Source organism: Leopardus geoffroyi, chromosome A1 (genome assembly GCF_018350155.1).
Source record: "Leopardus geoffroyi isolate Oge1 chromosome A1, O.geoffroyi_Oge1_pat1.0, whole genome shotgun sequence".
NCBI lineage: Eukaryota > Metazoa > Chordata > Mammalia > Carnivora > Felidae > Leopardus > Leopardus geoffroyi.
In genome coordinates this window covers 177,946,659-177,970,880 of record NC_059326.1, presented here as the reverse complement: position 1 = coordinate 177,970,880, position 24,222 = coordinate 177,946,659, and the positions used below count along the sequence as shown (strand labels likewise).

Below are 24,222 nucleotides of genomic sequence, written 5' to 3'. Positions count from 1 at the left end.
TTTCCAGGCTCCTCCACTGAGCTGTGTCGTTATCACACTTTTTTTTTAAACACCTCTGCATGATTGCACAAAAGCTAATATATGCCCAATGTGGCTACAGTAATTACTTCAATAACAGCCAAATTCATGCTCAGGTGTAGTTCAGGCTTTACCACCTGCTCCCTGCCAAAGTTGCAGCTAAGATCTAGGGGGCCTTTGGTCAGCCTGAGTCATCCTGGACAAGAATGGACTAGTGTCACCCTCTTCCACCGTTGTAAGTCTTTATGGAACCACATCTCCAGCTAAAGTGGTTAAGCCTCAGTAGTAGAACAGAATGCTCATTGAAGGCTGCCTGTGTGACAGAAATTACAGACTAGAAACTTGACTCAGATCAACCATGCATTAACAGACACCTCACTGAGAAGACACTTCACTATAGTTGAGGTCCACCAAAAAAACTGATTGTAGCTCCAGGAATTTCTCTCATCTTTTTTCTAACAGGCAATCAAATCTCTAATTCACTAATTCTCAAAATTGAGGATGCATAGGATTCCCTTTATGTATGTAAAATGCATGTTTTAGGACCTCATTCCAGAGCTTTTCATTTAGTGAGTCTGGAGTGGGGATCAGGAAACTGCATTTTTAGCATGCACCCCATGTGACCTCCTGGAGGTGGCCTTAATCTCACTTTAATAAATACTACTCTGGTTTATTTCTCTTATGAGTGTTGTGCTTCTTTGGTATTGGCTTGAGTTTCATTTGAAGTTTTCCAGGGATCTTTCTCATGCACTTATCTTTTGCTCATAGAATATAGCAAATATTAAGCCATTGACCAAATTATGATTTAATTAGATGGGCAGGCACTCTGTAAGTACAACAGACCATGATGCCAAATCCTATTATAACAGCAAAAGCTTTGTGTTAAAAAAAAAAAAAAAAAAAAAAAAGGCTGCCTTACCACTAGTAATAACTGTTCAGAATTACAATATCTCCATCCAGAAAATAATTGTCTTTTTTTTTTCAATTTAAGTTTCAGTTAACATGAAGTGCAGTATTGGTTTCAGGAGTAGAATTCAGTGATTCATCACTTACATACAACAGCCAGTGCTCATCACAACAAGTGCCCTCCTTAATACCCATCACCCATTTAACCCATCCCCCCCACCCACCTCCCTCCATCAACCCTCAGTTTTTTCTGTCTCTCTTGTGGTTTGTTTCCCTCCCTTGTCTTTTTCCTCCACTTCCCATAAATTTATCTGCTTTGTTTCTTAAATTCCACATATGAGTGAAATCCTATGGTATTTGTCTTTCTCTGATGGACTTATTTCACTTAGCATGATACATTCTAGCTCCATCTACGCCATTGCAATTGGCAAGCTCTTATTCTTTTTGATGACTGAATAATATTCCAGTGTGTGTGTGTGTGTGTGTGTGTGTGTGTGTGTGTGTGTGTCTACGTACCACATCTTTATCCATTCATCAGTCAGTGGACATTTGGGCTCTCTCCATAGTTTTGCTATTGTTGATAATGCTTCTATAAACATTGAAGTGCATGTACCCCTTCCAATCTGTATCTTTGTATCCTTTGGGTAAATACCATATAGTGCAATTGCTGGATCGTAGGGTAACTCTATTTTTAGTTGTTTTTTTTAATATGAAATTTATTGTTAAATTAGTTTCCATACAGCACCCAGTGTTCATCCCAATGGGTGCCCTCCTCAGTGCCCATCACCCACTTTCCCCTCCCTCCCACCCCCCATCAACCCTCAGTTTATTCTCAATTTTTAAGAGTCTCTAATGGTTTGGCTCCCTCCCTAACTTTTTTTTTTTTTGAGGAAGAATTCAGTCTTCTAATTCCATACTACAGAATTTTATTTGCATTTAAGTGTTATCCATGTAAGGTAAAATTGAGGATACTTTCTGTGCTGTATCTTCAAATTAGGATTTCTAGAGATCAAGAGATTCCTATTAGAACCCCCTTAAATACCGAATTGAGAATCATGTGTTTGTCATTTTTTCCATGTATTTATTTTACATATTTATATTTAGGTAGGTTTATATTTTCTAATATTATAAATGGCAGTTTCCACTAGACCTTAACATGTCTTTTGCTTCCCAGTGGCTTGACACTTGGTATCTCTGTGTTTTAGCAATATCGGAAACTGAGCCAGTCTTACTATCCACTCCTGGAGTGTCTCACCCAGGACCACATGAGCTTCATCACCAACTTAGAGCCTCCTGTACTGCTGTATGTTCTCACATCTATCTCCGAGGGACTCACTACTCTTGGTAAGTATTGTGGAGAACATGATTTCCAGAGGAAAAACGTGATTGTGGCCTCTTAATGTATGTGCTTACTAAGATGATCATCCTACAGATAGGAAAAAATTATGTACCCAAACTAAGAGATTATTTCATAATTATTGCTTACAAGTGAGAAAATGCCTTTTTGTATTTTGATGTACAGCTTAATTTTTAATCCGCTTAAAGGTATAATTTATACACATTGATTTTAAGTGAACAGTTAGTTGTTCAGTGACTATAACAAATATATATACACAGTCATGAACCATCACAACTGAGATGTGGAACATTTTCTTCACCACAGAAAGCGCTCTAGTGTCCCCTTCTAATCAGTCCCTTCCCCCTCACCCCAGCCCCAAGGAACCACTGTCTACTTTCTTTCACTATAGTTTACCTTTTCCAGAATTTCATCTAAGTGGAATCCTGTGATGTATATACCTTTCTCTTTCGTTTAGCATAACGCCTTTGAGATTCTTCCATGCTGTTTTGAAAGTCAGTTTATTCCTTTCTGTTGCTGAGTATTATCCCATTGTGTGGAATACTACAACTTATCTATTTATATATTCACCAGCTGATGGACTTTTGAGTTGTTTCCATTACTTGGTTGTTTTGTACAATGCTACTGTGAATGTACAAGTCTTTCTGTGGACAGGTAGTATTTCTCTTGGGGAAATAGCTAGGAGTGGGATTTTTGAGTTGTATGCTAAGTGTATTTTTAACATTGTAAAAAAATTGTGACACTGTTTCCCAAAATGACTGTACCATTCTGCTCTCCCAGCAACGTTTGAGGGTTCCAGTTTCCCAGTAACCTCCCTAACACTTGGTATTGTCAGTCTTTTTAATCTTAGCCATCCTAGTGGGAGTTAAGAGGAATCTCATGATGTTTTTAATATGTCTTTCACTACTGAATAGTGATTTGAACATCTTTTCATGCTTATGGGCCATTCACGTATCTTCTTAGTGAAGTATTTGTTCGAATCCTTTACCCATTTTTTTAAACTGGGTTATTTATCTTGTAAACATTTATTAAATATTCTGGATACAGATCCTTTATCAGATATGTGTTTTGAAAATATTTTTTCAGGCTTGGCTTGTATTTTTATTTTCTAACAGTCTCATCTTATTATAAGAGCAAAGTTTTTTTAATCTTGAGGCAGTCCAATTTACTTATTTTTTCTCTTATGGTTCATGTCTTTTGGGTCCTATCCTAAGAAATCTTTGCTTAACCCAAGGCCAGACAGGTGGTTTTTATGTTTTCTTCAGAAGTTTTATAGTTTTTGATCTTATGTTTAGGTCTGTGAACCATTTCAACTAAACTTTTTGTATATAATATTATGTATGAGACAAAAGCTGTTTTTTTAGCATACAGTTATTCAATTGTTCTAGCACCTTTTGTTGAAAAATGTTCTTTCCTTATTGAATTACTTTGTGCCAATTCTGTACTGTTCTGATTCTTAACTTTTGTCCTAACTTTCTGATACATCTTGAAATCAGAGAGTATAGCCCTCTAATTTTGTTTTTCTCTATTTTTTTAATGTTTATTTATATTGAGAGAGAGAGAGAGAGAGAGAGAGAGAGAGAGCGAGCGAGCACGGGAGAGAGAGAGCCAAAGAGAAAATCACAAGTAGGCACTCGACTGTCAGTGCAGAGCCTGACATGGGACTAAGTCCCACAAATTGTGAGATCATGACCTGAACTGAAATAAAGAGTCAGACACTTAACTGACTGAGCCACCCAGGTGCCCCTGTTTTTCTCTTTTAAAGTGGTCTTGACTATTCTGGGTCCTTTGTCTTTTTATATACACCTTAGTGTCAATTTGTCAGTTTCTCGTTAGAAAAAAATAAATGAATAGGGGAATTTTCGTGGGGATTGCGTTGAATCTCTAGCCCAATTTGGGGGCAGTTAACATATTAGCAATATTGAACTTTCAATTCCTGAAAATGACATATCTGTCCATTTATTTAGGTCTTCCTTAATTTTTCTCAACAGCATTTTTGTAGCTTTAAATGTATGACTCTTGTACTTATTTTGTTATATTTATAACTACGTATTTTATGTTTTTATGCTATTGTACATGGTATTGAATTTTAATTTCCCATTGTTTTTGGCTACTGTGCAGAATTGCAGTTGATTTTTTTTGTATGTTCACCATATATCCTTCAACCTTACTAAACCCACCTATTAATTCTGGTAGTTTTTGTAGATGTCTTAAGATTTTCTGCATAGATGTACCTACAAATAAAGACAGTTTCATCTCTTCCTTTCCAGTCTATATGGCTTTTTTTTCCTTGCCTTATCACACTGGCTAGGGTCCACAATACAATGTTGAGTAGAAGTAATGATAGCAAACATTTTTTTCCTTGTCTCCAAGGAAATGTCTCCATTCATTCTTTCACCATTCGGTCTAATGTTAGCCATAGGTTTTTATATAGATGCTCTTTTATCTTGTTGAAAAAATTCCCTTATTTGTGGTTTTCTGAGAGTATTATCATGAATGAATATTGAATTTTATCAAATTATTTATCTACATCTAGTGTGATGATTATATGGCTTTGCTTTTTTAATACATTACATAATGTTAATCATCACATTGATGGGTATTTGAATGTAAAACCAACCTTGCATTCCACACTAGGTTGTAACACATCCTTCTTATATGGTATTGAAATCGACTTTCTAAAATCTTGATACAGATTTTTTACATCTGTGTTCATGACAGATATTGATGTGTTCTCAGTAGTTTTTCTATAGTTCTTCTTCCATATCTTGTACTCTTTGTTCTTCTGTATCTTTGCCTTGTTTTAGTGTCAGTCTAATGCCATCATAAAATGACTTGAGGATTGTTTCCACCTCTCCTATTTTCTTAAAAAGTTTGTGGAGAATTGTTACTAGTTCTTACTTAAATGGTTATTAGATCTCCTTAGTGAGGCCTTTAAGCCTAGATTTTTTATTATTGTTAGTAAGTTTTTTTAACTACAAATTAAATTTTTTCATGGATACAGGACTGTTCCACTTATTTATTAGATCTGGCATAGCATTTGGTAGTTTGTATCTTCAAAAGAATTTCTTCATTTCATCTGAAGTTCATCTGACATTGACATAAAATTGTTCATAATATCCCATTGTTATACAATATGATTTGAGCAAGGTCTGTAGTGATTCCCCTCTTCCATCCCTGAAATTGGCAATTTGTGTCTTCTCTTTTTTTTCTCGTTCTGGCTCTAGATTGATCAGTTTTATTGCACAGAACCAGCTTTCAGTTTTCATTGAATTCTCTTTTATTTTTCCATCTTTTATTTCATTAATTTCATATATGGCCTTTATTATTTCCTTCCTTTAGTTTACTTTGCTTTTTCTTTTCTTAATTTTGTCAAGTAGATACTTAGATAACTGATTTTAGACCTTTCCTCTTTGCTAATATACACATTTAATGCTTTCATCTAAGCACTGCTATAGCTATTCCTCACAAAAATTTTATATATTTTGAGATTTTTTTTTCTATTCAGTTCAAAAATATTTTCTAATTGTCCTGCTGAATTCTTCTTTTATCAGTGGATTGTTACTTAGAGGCACAGGGTTTTTAATTTCTGTATATTCACAGGTGTTCCTGATATCTGTTACTGATTCTAGTTTAATTCCATTGTGGTCATAGGAAATACTCAGTAATTTTTATAATCTTTATATTTATTGCATCCTTTTTATGTTCAAAATACGATGAATGTGCCATGGGCACTTGAAATGACTGTGCATTCCACTGTTGTTGGGAAGAATGTTCTATGGTGGTCTAATTGTTCAGATTTTCTATATTATTACCGGTTGTTTGTTTTCTACTTATTCTATGAACCACCAAGAGAGAAGTGCTGAAGTCTGACTATATAGATTTTTCCATTTCTCCTTTCAGTTCTATCAGTTTTTATATAAAGTATTTCAAAGCTTTGTTACTAGATACATAAATATTTAGGATTGTTATGTTCCTTTGGTCAATTTTCCCCTTTATCATTATGAAATGACCTTCTTTATCTCTTGCAATACTTTCTTTTTTTTTTTTTTTAATATTCTTTCTTCTGAAATCTACTTTGTCTGATATTACTAGCCTCTCCAGCTTTCTTTTGATTAGGTTGCCTATCATTTCTGTGTCTTTAATCTTTCTGTGTCTTTATATTTAAAGTTGGTTTCTTGTAGACAGCAGGTATTTTCTATTGCTGTTATAGCAAATTTGTACAAGCTTGGTGGCTTAAACTAATGTACATTTATTATCTTATGGTTCTTTAGATCATAAATGTGACATGGGTCTCACTGAGCTATAAAATGAAAGTGTCAGCAGAGCTGTGTTCCTTTCTAGGACCAAATCCATTTCCTTGCCTGTTCCAGTTTCTAGAGACCACCTAAATTCCTTGGCTCATGGCCCCCCTTCATCTTCAACACCAGCAAGATTGCATCTGTAACGTTCTTCTATAGATACATCTCCCTCTAAGTCTGACCTCTCCTGCTTCTCTCTTTTACTTTTAAGGACCTTTGGGATTACATTGGGCCTACCCAGATAATCCAAAATAATCTCCCTGTGTTTCGCTCAACTAATTAGCAATCTTAGTCCACCTGCAGTCTTATTTATTCTTTGCTGTATAATCTAACACATTCACAGGTTCTGGGAATTAGCACATGAACGTATTTGCCAAACACACAGCTTATAGGTGGGTCATATTTTTATATCAAATCTCACTGTCTCTGCCTTCTAGTGTTTCAACCATTTATATTTAATGTAACTACCAGTGTATTTGAGTTTAAATCTATAATATTGCTACTTGTTTTCTTTTTATTTTGTCTGAACATTGTTTCTTTTTTCTTTTTTTCCTGCCTTCTTTTGGTTAGGATTAATTACATCTTTCTTATGAATCCATTTTATATCCCCTATGAGTTTATTAGCCAGACTTTTTTATTTTTAGTGGTACTCTAGGGTTTATAATCTACACCTTCAAATAATATCAGCACAGTTTGCCTTCAAATAATCACAGTCTACCTCTTTCCCTCTATCTCCATTCCTTCTGGAACTGCACATGTATTATATATCTCTGTTATTATTCGAAGACTGGATGGGAAAGGCTCCTTTACAGATCTCCAGAACTGTCTCTTTGTATAGCTCCCACTCTCTGAAACTCTGTCCTATGAGTTCTAGCTGCCTCAGTCTCCCCAAATTCAAACTGTTTCTCTTCAACTCAGTGAGACTGCTTAGCTCAGTTTGGGTTCCCCCTTCCTGGTCTGTAGCCTGGAAACTACTTGGGGCAATAAGCTTGAGCAATCGCATCATTTGTTTCCCTCCTCTCTGGTTTAATAGCCCTGTACTGCTTGTTGTGCAATAATTGAAAAATGTTGTTTCATATTTTTGTCCTGTTTTCTAGTTGTTTATGGCAGAAGGAAAAATTCTCATAGCAGTTAATCCTTCAAGGACAGAAACTGAAGCCTTGTCTTTTCTTATTACAGTTTGGCTTGACATTCTTTTAACTCACATCATAGTAATACTTGAAAATTTTAAATTAGTTGCAGGCGGCTATATTGCTCTCAAAGTGTGGTCTCAGGCCTGGAATCTGCATTTCAACAAGGCTCTCAAGGGAGTCTTGATGAAGTGGCATTAGGGAGGGAGTCCTGAGCTTGGATGTAAGTCCTGGTGCTACCACTTACTAAGTGTATGTTTATGGACATGTACTCTGTGCCTGATGCTGTCATAGGTGTTTTCAGGTGGGCACTTCAGCCTTGTCATTCTCAGAACCACTGTGCCTACCAAAACTGGGTTACATACTCTGTGTGTCCTTATTTCCTACCTGATTGCAGTTTTCTGAAGGACAGAAACAGTGTCTTGAGGCACCACTTTATTCCCAGTGCCTAGCATATAGTAAGTACTCAGTAAATATTTATTGATTAAGTTAATTGAGTAATGTTATTTTCATTATATTTCATTATACAGATGAGTAAGCTGTGGCTCAGGGAGGTCAAACAACTTGCAGAAGGTCACACAACCAATAAGTGCCTGATCTAGGAGTCTTTCTGACTCAAAAACCCATTCCTCTTCGCCTCACTACCCTGCCCTAGATCTATCTAATCTTCAAGAAAAAGGACTATCAAAAGTACCCACTTGGGTTTCTCCTTTTCCAACAATAATAGATCTGCAAAGAGGCATTTATAGTTATCGTTTGGGTTACAAGCAGGCTTCAGTTCTACTTTAGCCTCTGGAAAAACTGAGACGGAAGCACAAAAAAAAAATTGAATCAGTGATAGGGTAGTAACTCACCTAATATGCTTAACATGATGTTAACAATTTTTGGTTATCCTCATTCATCAGCATTTTTAGTTTCAAGCAAGCTGTAATGTGGGGAAAGAGAAAGGTGAATGAGAAAAGTGACTATATTTTCTTTTTATTTTTTTTAAGTTTATTTTAAGAGAGACAGAGATGGCGTGAGTAGGGGAGAGGGAGAGAGAGAAGAAGCCTGACCCAGGGCTCGCACTCACAAAACTGTGAGATCATGACCTGAGCTGAAACCAAGAGTCAGATGCTTAACCAAATGAGCCACCCAGGTGCCCCTATTTTCTATCTTTTTATTACCCAGCCACCATCACCCCCCACCACACTCTTACATATAGAAACCATTCTCTTACATATAGAGACCAAGTGCAGAACTTACAAAAAAGCTGCTCCTAATAATAGTGACACTCAAGTCATTCATTCAGTAAGTACCAATTATGCACATACTATGTACTTGGCAGTACTAAAGGGAACGAAACAGAGAAGGTCCCTGCTGATGTGAAGCTTTTACTCTAGAGGGAAAAGATAAACAATAAATAAATGACCACACACACACACACACACACACACACGCGCGCACGCACACACACAAGAAAAAATCAAGTCATTGCAAGTGCTAAACAAAGACTTAAAATGGGATAATGACTGGAGAATGATCAAATGTGGCTTCTTTAGAAGTGATCAGGGAAGGCCTCTGAAGATTAGCTGGGGCAGCAGTGAGGGTCATTCCAGGAAGTAAAAGATAACACAAAAGGCAAAAACAAATTGTGAGGGCAAGTGAAAATTTGAACCAACTGGAAGCCACCAGACCTTTCCTCATCAAGGCCACTATTAATAAAATGTTCATTATGAATAGAATATATTGTTATTTTGAACACATTCTTGAATTAGATTAAGTGGTATGAATATAACATGGAAACAAGACATTCAGGAAATATTTAGAAACTTAGAGACCTTGTACACTAGTTTCTCCCACCAAAAACATGCTAAAAGTAGAAGACAGCTAGCTATGAGTTTGCCAAACAAAATGATGGGCTTTGTATTTAAGGGACTGAAACCGCCAGGAAGACAGATGGAAAGTGAAAAGGGGGAAGCCTACTGTGTGTTGAGCACTATGTTAATCTTTACACACTTTACTAATTTCTCACAAGACCTTGCAAAGTAGGTGGTATTGAGCACATTTTACAGAGTTGCAAATTAAAGCTCCATGAAGTTAAACATCTAGAAAATACAGATTCAAATCCAGAGCCACCTATTTCCAAAACTGCGCACCACCCAGACAGGCCTTTCGTTTCTGAAATTGCCTTTCACACTGAATTTTTCTAAGACCTCCTTCCTCTCTTCTGCCATGGTGAGAAATTTTGAGCCAAAGCCAAATTTTAGCTCAGCCCCATTATTATTCTCCTGACTCAGTCAAGCAACTCTTTCCTATACAGTTAACTTTTCAGAACAATTTTCCATGATGGGTCCTAGTGAACAGGAGGCTTATTAATGATGCATGTGCTTCCTGTGGAGACCGGTTGCAGGAGAAAAGGAGCATTTGGTTTTAATGCCAAACAACAAGTTGCTAGAGAGAACAAAGTGACCATTCGACTTAAACATTGTGTCTAAAATTGTCTACATTGCAGTCCGACTTCAGCTCAGGTCATGATCTCAGGGCTCATGAGTTCAAGCCCCACGTCGGGCTCTGTGCTGACAGCTCAGAGCCTGGAGCCTGCTTCGTATTCTGGGTCTCCCTCCCTCTCTCTCTCTCTCTCTCTCTGCCCCTCTCCTGCTCATGCTGTCTCTCTCTGTCTCTCAAAAATAAACATTAAAAAAAAATTTTTTTAATTGTCTACATTGCAGATAAATCCTTTTTTTTTTTTTTGGTCATTTTTTTTTAATGTTTACTTATTTTTGAGAGAGAGAGAGAGAGAGAGAGAGAGCAAGCGGGGGAGGGGCAGAGAGAGATGGAGACACAATCCAAAGCAGGCTCCAGGCTCTGAGCTGTCAGCACAGAGCCTGATGTGGCGCTCGAACCCATGAACCACCTGAGCCGAAGTCAGATGTTCAACAGGCTGAGCCATTCAGGTGCCCTGAATGAATCCTTTTTTTAGAAGATTCTGAATACTGGGACTCCTGGGTGGCTAATTCGGTTAAGTGTCAGACTTCGGCTCAGGTCCTGATCTTGCGGTTTGTGAGTTCAAGCCCTCCATCAGGCTTGCTGCTGTCAGGGCAGAGCCTACTTCGGATCCTCTGCCCCCCTCTCTCTCACACCCCGACTTGTGCTCTCTCAAAAAAATAAATAAAACATTAAAAAAAATGTAACAATTCTGAATACCAAGAACCAGGACAAAATATGAAAATTCATGACTTCTGCCCATCCTTTTATGTCAGGAGAGTTTCATTATTTGAATCTCACATAATAGCTTGAGCTGCAAATAAAGAAAACCAATAATAATACATAGTCCTTAGCACTATTCATTCTGTTTTTGATCAAACGGCCCTTGATCCTTATGATTCTATACCTTTCAATCTACCCTAAAATAACATTTATCCATTTCAAAGTCCCCAACCATAAATCAGCCATAATGGAATCTCTTCTTCTTGCTTTTACTGCAAGGATATATGTTCCAACCTTCATGTCTAAAGTGTTTACCTGGCTTTTTCATAGCTGACTCAGTAGATTGGAACCTTTTAATGCAACCTGCATGGCATGCGGTCACCAAATCTATGTGAAGTCTTTATAATTTTTGTATGATTGATAGCATATTGCTCTTTACTGGTGAGGGAAACCATATCTATTTCCTGCTCGCTTCCTTTTGTAGATATTAAGTTACTTAATCCATTTACTTTCGTGATTGGGACTTCAAAAGTAGAAATGTGAAGGAAAAGAGAAAAGCAACCGAGCTCATCCAGTCTGTACCTGATTCTTAGGCCTAGATCTTTTCCACTACATTATACTACCTCCTGGAATTATAAAATCTAATCTTCCTTTTCTGCACAGCAACCCAGATAGTGGAGAGAGATAAACGATTAATCCATCAATCAAATGCCCTGATTTTGGGAGAAAAAGAGCCCCTTTCTTAAGAGGAAAATATAGCACCACAATTTGCTTGTATATATAGCTTCCATAGCACTATGGTTTCCCATCTCGTAGACCTTCATTCAACCCCTACTGATCCTGCACCAACTACTATTATCCTCTATTTTATTTTTTTATTTTTTTATTTACTTTTAAAGTTTATTAATTTACTTTGAGAAAGAGACAGGGAGGGAGGGGCAGAAAGAGAGGGAGAGAGAGAATCCCAAGCAGGCTCTATGCTGACAGCACAGAGCCTGACACAGGACTAAATCTCATAAGCCTGTGAGATCATGACCTGAGCCAAAATCAAGAGTTGGACACTTAACTGACTGAGCCACCCAGGCACCCCTGTTATCCTCTGCTTTAAATGCATTTATCTATCTGTATGTCAGAACTTTCCACCAAGCCTACCTCTTTCTATTTCTTATGCCATTTCTCTCCAAAACAATTTATATGAAAGAGTTTGTAAACTGTGGTGTTCTATTTTTCTAGGTATTATTACTAAATACAACTCAAGACCTATAAAACCTTCCTCAGACTCGCTTTGCCTACTAACATTGCACCTCTAATCTAGGAAAGGCACGTGTGTCTCAAAACCTCAGAGATTCATAAAATGAATAAGAAATTAATGACTGCCTTAGGAAGTTTATAATCTGCTGGTTCCCAGCCCTACTCTCCCTGTCTGCTTTCCTCATCTGTATTTACCATTTTTGCCATTTTTGAATGTTTTTAACTGTTCCTCTTGTCACTTCTGTTACTGATTATAAACTCCCCCAGGATTGTGTCCGTACATTATTACCTTTGGCCAAAAAATCTGGGCAGTGTCATTCTGTGAATCAGAACCATGAACTTTGTTGGATAAGCTCTTTATCTCCGAAATTCATTTTTCTTACTGAAAAATGCAAATAACAACACCTACTATATACAAAGTAATTGTTAGAAGTAAGTGAATAATAACCCTAATGCACAAAGTAGATAGTCAATAAATGGTTGCTACATCATGTCACTTGCTTGCTTTAAAAAAGAAGCCTTTAATAACACCTCTGTTGTCTTTCAAATTAAATGTACTGTCCCAGCTCACTATTGGATGCCCTCAAGGAAGACACCAACCTACTTTGTCAGCCTTCTCTCTTATGACTCCCTATATATTCTTTCACTCATCCCAAAAGTCCTACTCCCTGAATACACCCTCCTCTTTTCAACACGAGGGCAAACTGGTAGTAATTGTCATCTTTTGAATCCATTGTGTTTTAAGAAAGTGTTTGATGGTTACATGTATTTTTGCTTAAAACCTGATTTTGTTTAATGCATATTAATTTTCATGGTTAAAAGTATAAATCTAGAACCTCAGCTCCTTGTTTATTTTCAGACAGTAGCTCCACAGTCATCCGGCCGTGTGGCATTGGACATGTCATTTAATCCCTCACTATTCTTGCCTGTAAATGGAGATAATAACAGTTACCATCACAGAGCTATTGTGAGGATGCACAATAATTTGTGTAACTAACACAGTAAACTGTCAGTAAATATCAGCTGTTTTTATTCTGAGACTTTCTAGTTGTTTTCTTCTCATTCAACTCTGCAAGTTATTTTACAAATGCTGAGAAAGGTTAACTGGTTCTTTCAGAGTAACAACATAGCAAGTCATTAGAAAAGATGAGATTTGAAACCAGAGCTGTCTGACTCCAAAATCCCTAACTTCCCACCACACTGTGCACATTGTGTGAATCTCTCTACCTGAAAAATGTCCTTCCTTATTTCTAACTGAAATAAGTTTCCCAAGCCCGTCTTAGGTTCTGTCTCCTTCGTAAAGTCTTTTTGATCCCCATCCAAATGTGATGTCTTCCTCAAAATCCGCCCAGCAGTGTGTCGCTCATTTTTGGCTAGCACTGAGCAGCAGTGACTTATGTACTGAATCACGAGCTCTTTGACCAGGGTAGAGGTTTCCCCTGAAAGAGAGCATTTTGCACCAAGTCCACACCCTGTTTCCTCTGCAGCAGAGCACTTTGCACCAACAGATGTTTAATAAAGTCACTTGAGTTGAACAGACGATCGTTGAGGTCACAAATGGAAAATTCTGTCCAATTCAATCCAGGAGTCAGTTACTTAACTAACACGTCTCTATACCAGGTCTTGTAGTAGACACTGGGTTCAAAGAGATAAGCAAGGTAAAATCCCTGCCCTCAAGGAGTTTTACAATTTGATAAAAGTGCTTTGAAACCAGAAAGAGGTTTTTTAATCGGAGGCATTATAATTAATCAGATGAAAACTCACTTAGTAATGCGAAGGAATTCTCATTTATTGTTCGTACAGATACAGTTGTCTCCTCCAGCTGCTGTACCAGTTTAGACTACATCGTCACCTACCTCTTCAAGCACATAGCAAAAGAGGGCAAGAAGCCACTTCGATGCAGAGAGGCCACCCAGGCCGGTCAGAGACTCTTACATTTTATGCAGCAAAATCCAGATGTCCTACAGCAGGTAACTGGTGGTCGGTCACCTGACTTAAGAAACAGTTTCCCAGAAGCCTAGACCCTGAATATCTCTTAGAACAAATGGTCCTTGCCAAGACCCTTTACCAGTTACTCTCTAGGAGTATTTTCCCGCAAGGTAGGGTAGCACACTAGCTCACCCTCAAGAAATCTCTCTACGTCTTTCATCTTACCCCAGCGAAGCTAGGATGCAAAAAAAGGATAGCTCTTTCAGAGGCCTGAGAGCAATAAAAAGCAAAGCCAGAACTAGAAACAGTCAACCTCTGCTTTCTTTCCTGGAGCCTCTAAGTCTTCCAAAGTTTGCCTGTGAGTACTCTGTATGCCAGGCAACTTGGTGAGAACTTTCGGTTCATCATACTACAGTTGGTATCCTTCTTATTTAAGATAAGAAAAGTTCAGGTAGGTCATATTCCCAAGAGCATTTAAGTAAAAGGAATAAAGCCACAAGTTCTTTATTTTCAGATGTGTTTTCTGACTGGCTACTATGAGTTAGGTCCAAGTTTAATAGTGTTTTTTGAAAACTCACTTATGCAAATCACAGTAACAGCATGCATAAAAATAAATAACATGTGCCAGAAATATTTCAAAGAGAATGATGCCATTTTTCTATGGAGATACCATCACTCTGATGTTCTCCCGTTCTACTGACTTTGGAAATGATGCTGTATACCGCTTCCACTTGTTTCATTTTGCCAAATTATCTTCATAATAGTTTGTGGTTTGCAAATGTAAACACTTTAACAAGGTTACTAGCCTTGTTAAACAAGGCACGTGCCACCAACGGAAAGCGTCACTCTGAGTGAAGAAATGATGAACATAGAATGGGCTGGCCATGGAGGAGGTTTTCTTCCTGGCTGTCATTTTTTTACTAATATGCAAATTCAGTTATATAAACTTACTTTTGGTGATGTCTCAGTAACCTGTTATTTTCCTTGTGGGGAGGTGTGTAATTAAGATTTTGTGTAACTAAACAAAGTGCTGTATGCCTGTAAATACTTGGTTATGATCCTGGAATTGTTACGACATGTTGGTGATATGGTAAAGAGAAGAGGAAGGTAGCACACGTAGTGAGGACTTTCTGTGTTCAAGGTACAAGAGCCACTGAGATTCATAAGACATAATTTCTTTCCTTAAAAAGTTTCTGTCACGTGGGACAGAGATGATGGGTTAGTTACTAGGTAACAAATTATATGAATAATCAAATTATATGAATAATTTGATTAATATAGTGGTGACAGAGATTGACACACGAGGAGAGGACTTTCAGAGAACTCTTCTCATTTACACCCCACAACAACCCTGGAATGTAGATATCGTCATCCCCATTTTACAGATGAACAAATTGAGATGCAGAGAGATCAACTGGAAAGTGGAATTGAAACAAGGTTCGTCTGGGTCGAAAGCCTTATCACTTATACCATTGATTCTCAAGGGCCTCGTGGTGGGGATAAGATCTCATGTTCATCAGGAATGCCATTACGAGATATACATTTTTTTAAATTAACTTATTTATTTTGAGGGGCGCCTGGGTGGCGCAGTCGGTTAAGCGTCCGACTTCAGCCAGGTCACGATCTCGCGGTCCGTGAGTTCGAGCCCCGCGTCAGGCTCTGGGCTGATGGCTCAGAGCCTGGAGCCTGTTTCCGATTCTGTGTCTCCCTCTCTCTCTGCCCCTCCCCCGTTCATGCTCTGTCTCTCTCTGTCCCAAAAATAAATAAACGTTGAAAAAAAAAAAATTATTTTGAGAGAGAGAGTGTCCTCGTGCACATGCAACCAAGGGAGGGGCAGAAAGACAGGGGGAGAGAGAGAATCCTCAGCAGGCTCCACACTATCAGTGCAGAGCCCAGTGTGGGGCTCCAATCACCCACCATACGATCATGACCGGAGCCAAAACCAAGAGTCAGACACTTAACCAACTGAGCCATATATATATATATATACATACACACACACACACACACACATATATATATATGTATATATATATATATATATATATGTGTATATATATATATATATATATATATATACACATGAGGTACCCCTCAAAATATACTTTCTATCAAGAATGTACCTCTCCTTCCCCCTTCCCCACCTCCCCAGCTGCAGTAACCTGTGGTACTGTTGGGGGTGTCCTGGCCCTCCAGAGTTTTGCAAGGAGAAGGTTGAGAACCACAGACTGAGAGCATGCCGCCAGTGGAGAAAATAAATACCCATGAATTGGCCAGGAATCAGACCCAGCCCCCCACCCCACCATGGCAAATGACAAGTCCACCACCAAATCCCTCCTGCCAGCACTGAGCCTGATCACAATATTGTCTCATAAACTTTGGCAGAAACTTTTAAGTTGGCAGAAAATTTTACCAAAATCAATAGGCTGTGATTCCAGACAAATACCATCAGACTGTGCAGAGCAAGTGATGTGGTTGTACAGGACACCATCAAGTTTGTCTTTACTCAGAATTACCATGCATTTGTTGGTTTAAGTAATTTCTGTGTGTTAATAATACTTGGTAATCCTTTATTTTATAGCATATGACTAAGTAGTGATATATCTTTATTAACAGCAGAATACATTCTATTTATTTGGAATGCAGGCTTTCAGATAGCATTTTAAATATTAATGACTGGTCTCTGGTAGTCAGCATAAATATGATTTGCATTAGCACTAGGTTATATCATCTTGAGTGCCTCTGATGTCAACTATTGGGTATAGTAATATCTGACATCACCTCCTTAGGTCACTGACAACTTTGACCTCTATTCTTATGCACAATTTCTGTCGTCTCAAAAGCTCTTTTGAATTGATTTGAAATTTTGACTCTGCCCTTTATGAGGCAGTAAAATTGATAATTATTCAGATGGGAACTGAGCACTGAGTGAAAAATCAATTCTACCCGCTCTCTGCTGCGTATAAAATTACTTCTGAGTCGGCTGGACTGAACGGATGGCCGGAGTAAAAGCAGCAGGCAGGAGTAGTGGGAAGAATTAGCCGGACAGAGCTAATAGCCTGAAGGGATGGACTTGGAAAAGAGGGAGTGGGCCAGTTGGGGGTTATTATGAGCAAGGATGGGTCCCATTGATCATCTGTTTACATCAGCTTTCCAAGACCTTATAAATCAGCCCTGAAGAGCAGCAGAACTCGAGATTTCAGCATCTTACCAGAGGGACTTTGTATTAGATTATTCTCATTTTCACACTCAGATGAAAAGTGAGCCATTGATTATTCATTGGTTGCCCATTAAATGCTGTTTTTATAGATGATTTGCCTATCACTGAAGGTAATGAACAAGGTGGCTGCTTTATAACTCGAGGTTTCAGTTTTCAAGGCATCTGTGTCGGTTAAGTAATGCCTAACCCTATTAAAAGGAATGGGTTACAAATTGCTTAACAGTGCTGAAAAACTAGACCCTAATGACTAATTGTGCTTGGAGTTTAGAGAGGGCTTGTCAGCTCTTTAAACTAAACTGATGCAATGATACTGCAATTATTTACCAGTTTGAACTGTTTTCCCCCCAACCTGGATGTATATTGCTGGAAGCATAACTGCACGATGAGTGTCCATTCCAAATTGTAAAAGTTATCTCCTCAAGCTTCCATAGCAAATGAAGCAGGAACCCACATAAATGGTTTTCCAATATCCTCATAGACCTTTCAATTTGTGCCTACCAGCCTAGGAAGCACATTGTAAATGCCTTGCACCTGGAAATGTGCTTATCATGATCTGTTATGTGACTGTAGAGCCTCAGTGTCCTTATTTTTTAATTAAAAAAAAAATTTAATGTTTATTTACATTTTCTGGCAGAGAGACACAGAGCATGAATGGGGGAGGGGCAGAGTAAGGGAGACACAGAATCTGAAGCAGGCTCCAGGCTCTGAGCTGTCCGCACTAGAGCTCGATGCAGGGCTCGAAATCACAAACTGCGAGCTCATGACCAGAGTGGAAGTCAGATGCTTAACTGACTGAGCCACCCAGGTATATTACTATTATATACTATTATATTACTATAATATCACTAAATGCTGCCTGCCTTGGTTTCTTTATAAAACACCAAGGATATATGAACCAATGACGTTTCTAGTGTATAACAGGAATACTATTTTCATATGAAGAATTTTTATATGATTGTTAACTGATTCACAGAAAGTTAGAATTTGAAGATTATTTTAGAAGAGTTCTCATTTTACATATGGAATCTGAGGAATAGGGAAGTTGTTATGCCTCTTGTGAGATGGTACATGGTTCAGGAGCTGATAGTTTTAGTATCTATTATTTGAAAAAAAATTTTTTATGTTTTATTAATTTTTGAGAGAGAGACAAAGACAGACCTTGAGTGGGGGAGGGGCAGAGAGAGAGAGGCAGACACAGAATCAGAAGCAGGCTCCAGGCTCTGAGCTGTCAGCACAGAACCCGACACAGGGCTCAAACCCACGAATCGTGAGATCATGACTTGAGCCGAAGTTGGACGTTTAACTGACTGAGCCACCCAGGCGCCCCAAAAAATTTTAATTTTTTATCTTAGAGTGAGAGAGGAGCAGAGAGAGAGGGAGAGAGAGAATCTTAGGCAGGCTCCACACTGAGAGCAGAGCCCTGATGCAGGGCTCGATCTCACCATCATGAGATCATGACTTGAGCTGAAATAAAAAGCCTGACACTTAACCGAGTCACCCAGGCACCCTCTCAATGTTTTTAAAAATATTCTCCAAATAAGCTATTGTCCATAATCTGTAAACAAATCTAACTTTGCTAGCATTAAATTTAGTCCACTTGAGGATCCACTGTAATTAAGTGAATCTATTTCAAATAAGATTACTGTCTTACCAGCATTCCTTGGACTTAACAACTGAGGGAACCCCAGTTCACATTATTAAGGAAAAAACTCCCCATGTATTTTTATGCCATTAGCACAATAAACTACGGGCGCCTGGGTGGTTCAGTTGGTTGAACGTCCAACACTTGATTTTGGCCCAGGTCATGATCCCAGGTTGGAGGGATTGAGCCCCACGTTGGGCTCTGCTCTAAGCATGGAGCCTGCATGGGATTCTTTCTCTCTCCTTCTGCCTCTCCCCTGTGCGCATATATGCGCTCTCTCTCTTTCAAATAAAAAAATAAAAATAAAAAAGAAAGAAAACTTTAAGGACAGGTCAATACTAACAGTGATTAGGCACAGATCTGCTACAATATTTGGAAGATTAAATTTGTGTGTGAAATGTTTTTAGTGTTATCTCTGGGCCTGTTAAGTGTTTGCACACGTAAGCCGAAGATCAGCACTCATTCAGTTATATCACAGAGTGAAAGATTTGCCCAGATCACTAAATGCAGGAGCATGTTTTGTAGAATTAGAGGGCAGTTCAGAAGTGTGACTGATTCTTTTTCAAATTATAAGACTAGGACACTGATGATGAGTGCTTCTCTACATCAGAATTTCAGTTAAAACTAATTGTTCTAGAAAGAGTAGCACCTTCCACAGAAGTAGAACAAGAACTATGTGGCCATGTGGTTGTCAGCATCACTGATTAGATCATGCAGCTAACTCATTAACAGGGTATTTTTAACAATTATATTCTGTAAAATCTAAATACATTGAAAGGAACAATTAGAACATTTAGATTTGAATTTATTTCACCCTTATCTATGTAACTGTTTGGCACAAGTCAGCTATAATAAAAACCCAAAAAGAGTTCTAATTATGATTTTATCTCTCTTCTTCTCCTGCGCACACCCCCCCCCCCCCCCACACACACACACCCCGACCGACCGCAACCTGGCATTTAACTACAAATTGTGAAGAGCTGTCAGGAGCTATAAGAATCATACTTCAGTAGGGATGTACGCTGAAAGAACATTCACCCTTTTCCTCAATCAGTCAGTCAATCAATGAAAATTGCTTTTGTATAGTGCTCTTCATGACATGCATCCCAAAGTGAATTACAGCAAAAGGGAAATCATCTGCTCTTTTTTCATTTTTGTGTTTAGATTGAAATGCTACTCTGCTCAACATTTTGACATACTGTACAAGACATCTTTCATACTTAATGTTCCATTCCCTAAGACTAAGGAGGAGAAAGTGTAGCCACATATTTAACTCATGAGATTTTGGCCTGTGGAACCTGAGCAACACCCTCACAGTGGGAAATGCCTAAGTAGATGAAGTACGTTCATGTCTCTCAGCCTCTTAAAAAACAATTAGCCCGGTTTTCTAATGTTATCAAAGACATTTCTAGTGAACCCTAAATAGAAAGGGTGCCCTCCACATGACCCATTAACTCAGTCTGGTTGATTTGCAACTTTATTATCAAAAATATGGCAGTAGATTGAAACTAAAACCCCATGCTGAAGGGACATTCACCGCTGGACCAGAGGACAACGTGGCTATAAAGCACTTAAAGGAAGCCAGACATAGGTCAGTAGACACCAAAAGTATAAAACAGGAACTCACATTTCAGGACAGAATTGTTTTTTGCACATGCTGCCACGATCTTGGTCTTCTTCACAGCGTTCTGTGCATGGCCTGTGTATTTATTTTTAGGAAAAAATACTACTGGCAAAATATAAGTGCTTACCGTGTGCAGGAAATAGCTCAAGCTGCTTACATACACACGTAATCTGATTTAATCATCACGTTTCTCTGTGAAGTGCTAGTATTACGATCACCACTTTGTAAATATAGAAACTGAGGTACAAAAAGATTAGGTACTTTTCCCAGCGTGACACATAGTAAGTGGAAAAGCTAAAACTTGGGGCTATTGAACTCCAGAGTTGACATGCTTAACCGCAAAGCTATAGTTTGTTGGCAGCAACTAATCAGAGGTAGCACATATTTTTTCAGCACTTACACTCAGGCAAGTTGAGCTTCAGTAAGTCCCACCGGGGCCATCCCTAAGGTAGAGTGATTTAGAGCAGTCATCCTATACCCCAACTTTGTGCTGCAGCCGGGATGAAACAGATGGGCAGTGACCCAAAGAGGCAGTGGGCAAGGGAGAGGGAGGTGGCTTTGCCAGCTGGTACAGAAGAGCCTTGTGCTTCCCAGCATCACGGCAGAGTGAACAGACCTTTCTCTAACTTACTCTATACCTGTACCCTATCGTTAATTCTATAGCCAGATCCCAAGAGTATAAAATGGAGTAGGACAGATATCCATGAGAAGGTCAGAGTCTAACAGTATAACTGTCTCATGACGTTCCTCTGTGTCTTTTCTCTAATGTCTTGGTAGACAATGTCAAGGTAGCTCTTGAGGTTCATTCTAACCTGATTTTTCTAGGACAGACTCAGTATGGCAGCTGTGAAATGAAGGTGGGGAAGCAACAAGTGCTTTATATCCGTCCCCCATACCCGATGCATCTCTAGGCTTCATCCTGACTCTCACTACTGACTCAACAGCATAGAGTGCCAGTTTTCATCCCTTTCTGGTTACAAACAGCTTCTCTTTTCCAAAGGAAGCTTCTACTACTATGACTGGGTACCGTTAGCTCTATTGAAGGCTGTTCTTAAGGGCTTCTTACATTGGTGAGTCTCAAACCAATACCTTTGAGCATCCCTCTCCCTATCCTTTCCATTCTACAGAGTTTCACAAACTAAGGTCCTACAGAGCCACACAGAGAACTTGAATGAGGTAGACAGGAAAGAAACCAAAGTTGTGTACACATCCCTGTCTAACAGGGGCAGCCTCCACATAGTCCCAGCTTATTCTTGCCCTGTAAGAAAGTAGGACCCAGTGTTGCCAGCTATATAGAGATTACCCACCCCCACCCAAAGAGAACCAGAAATCCAGGGTTTTTTTCATGTTGGCCACTGATTGAAAATTTTTTAAAAAACAAGAAAATAAAAACACTCTGCAGGCCAGCACTGGATGTCTGGTTACCGGTTTTCCACCAATGTTTTATGTAATCCTAGAGAATTTTGGAACAGAGATCGTGCAAAGCATGATTCCCGGTCTTTCTCACAGTCATCCCATGTGGCACTGCTGATGTTTTGATAATTTTTGGAGCACACTTTTTTGAGTAGTTGTTTAAAAAGGATGCTGTTATTTTGCTCATATATTTGATTCTGTACGTAAGTCTCCACTCAGACTTAAAGAGGGCATTTATTTACTTTTAGGTTGTGTCTTTGCATACAGAACGGATGCAATAAACAGCCAATGAAACTCAGTTAACACCTCCCAAACATTTTTTTTTATTTTCATAATAACCATATTTGTCTGAGGCAAGAATTAAAGTTCAGTTTGGTCAAGTATATGCGTGTGTGTGTGTGTGTGTGTGCGCACGCGCGCATGCACGCACGCTTGTGTGTACACACGCAGTCTAATTACTAAGGATCAAATAGAAATATCTGAGAGGACCAGGACTGGACAAAAGTGTCTAGATAACAGCCATATAATAAAAGTCCACAAGGGAAAAAAAATAAAATAAAATAAAATAAAATAAAAGCCCACAAGGGAGTAAAACTCTTAAGAGTGATGAATTTGTGACCACAACTCCTAAAGATCAGTTTAGAAAATTAAAGTACAGGGGCACCTGGGTGGCTCAGTCGGTTGAGCATCCGACTTCGGCTCAGGTCATGATCTCACAGCTCATGAGTTCGAGCCCCGTGTCGGGCTCTGTGCTGACAGCTCAGAGCCTGGAGCTGGCTTCTGATTCTATGTCTCCCTCTCTCTCTGCCCCTGCCCCATTCATGCTGTGTCTCTCTCTGTCTCAGAAATAAACAAAAAAACATTTAAAAAAAGAAATTTAAAGTACATAATTTTAAAAATAGAAAAACATTAGTTTTTTTTAAATGGCATCTGTGATATAAAATTATGTATCCATCTTTAGAAGGATGATGCTAGTCCACATTTTTTGCCATATACCCTATCTTTGCCATTTTGCTATAATTTTTGTTATGGAAATATTTGTCAAATGACAATTTCAACTATAACCCCCCAAATAGTATTTTAAGACCAAAAAATCAGTTCATATAAAAACCTATTCTTGATTTATGAATCATCAAATTATGATCAGAACTGTCATACCTGTCTTTCAACGTTTATTTATTTTTGGGACAGAGAGAGAGACAGAGCATGAACGGGGGAGGGGCAGAGAGAGAGGGAGACACAGAATCGGAAACAGGCTCCAGGCTCTGAGCTGTCAGCACAGAGCCCGACGCGGGGCTCGAACTCACGGACCGCGAGATCGTGACCTGGCTGAAGTCGGATGCTTAACCGACTGCGCCACCCAGGCGCCCCTGTCATACCTGTCTTTAACAGAGTACCTTTTCTTCCCCAGAGATCACATCCAGCTTGATGCATGTCTCAGCATCTAGCAGAGCCTGACCCTTGTGACAGTCAATGAACGTCTGCAAAACCAACCCCCAAAAGTTAATTTTCAGAATTACAGTCTGCAGGTGGTGACTTTATGTTTCAAATCCAGCATAGTCATAGATCACTACATAATCAAACAAAATGGTAGGGCTGAGATAAGAGTATACCATTATATACTGTATAATAATCCTGCTGGAATGCCACAAGAAAATTTCATTCTACACATGGGTGAAGAAAGGAATAAGCACTTCACATATTGTTCCGAACAGCTAACGGAACAGAGAAGGGTTGGGTTTGCTTTTTTTTTTTTTCACTAGGACATGTGTGTTTTTTTTTTTACCTCTAAGCACAGTTTAAAGATGTAATCCATTGATAGCATAACTTGCCTTATTAATTGAAAGGGATGGAATCCACCAGATGTAGCCCAAACCAGCAGAGAGTTGGGTGACTAAGCAACAGCAAAGACACCATATTGAGTGAGCCAGAATTCAGTCTCCAAGTCATTTATTTCAACCAGTGACAATACATTTAAACTCCTGTGCCTCAGCAGTGATTGATGGTTTAATATCATATATAATTTTTTTAATGAAGGAAAAACCATTTAAATATGTTACCATTTGCACTGGTATTCTCCTATGTACATAACTGCATTTAATCATTATGGGGATTGTTTTTATACTTGTGTAATTTGTATCCAAGAAATAACTGTCAAAGCCATCTCACGCTGTTGCTGGAAATGGTACAGTGTGCTTCATACTTGAATAGATTCATTCTTCCCTGCACATAATTAAGAGTG

The 24,222-nt window shown here is 38.6% G+C and overlaps 1 protein-coding gene across 5 annotated transcripts in view; it reads left to right on the top strand.

Annotated features, from left to right (window-relative positions):
- The window catches only part of RANBP17 (RAN binding protein 17), a 330,532-nt gene that overhangs the window by 286,464 nt on the left and 19,846 nt on the right, over positions 1-24,222 (top strand). For 4 of the 5 annotated variants that reach the window (XM_045501695.1, XM_045501687.1, XM_045501675.1 and 1 more), the window contains 2 exons: positions 2,130-2,268; positions 13,956-14,122. In XM_045501695.1, coding sequence (XP_045357651.1) covers positions 2,130-2,268; positions 13,956-14,122 — 306 coding nt within the window. Of the gene's footprint in view, positions 1-2,129; positions 2,269-13,955; positions 14,123-24,222 lie in introns of those variants that run through there. The other variant, XM_045501698.1, reaches the window with a different exon arrangement.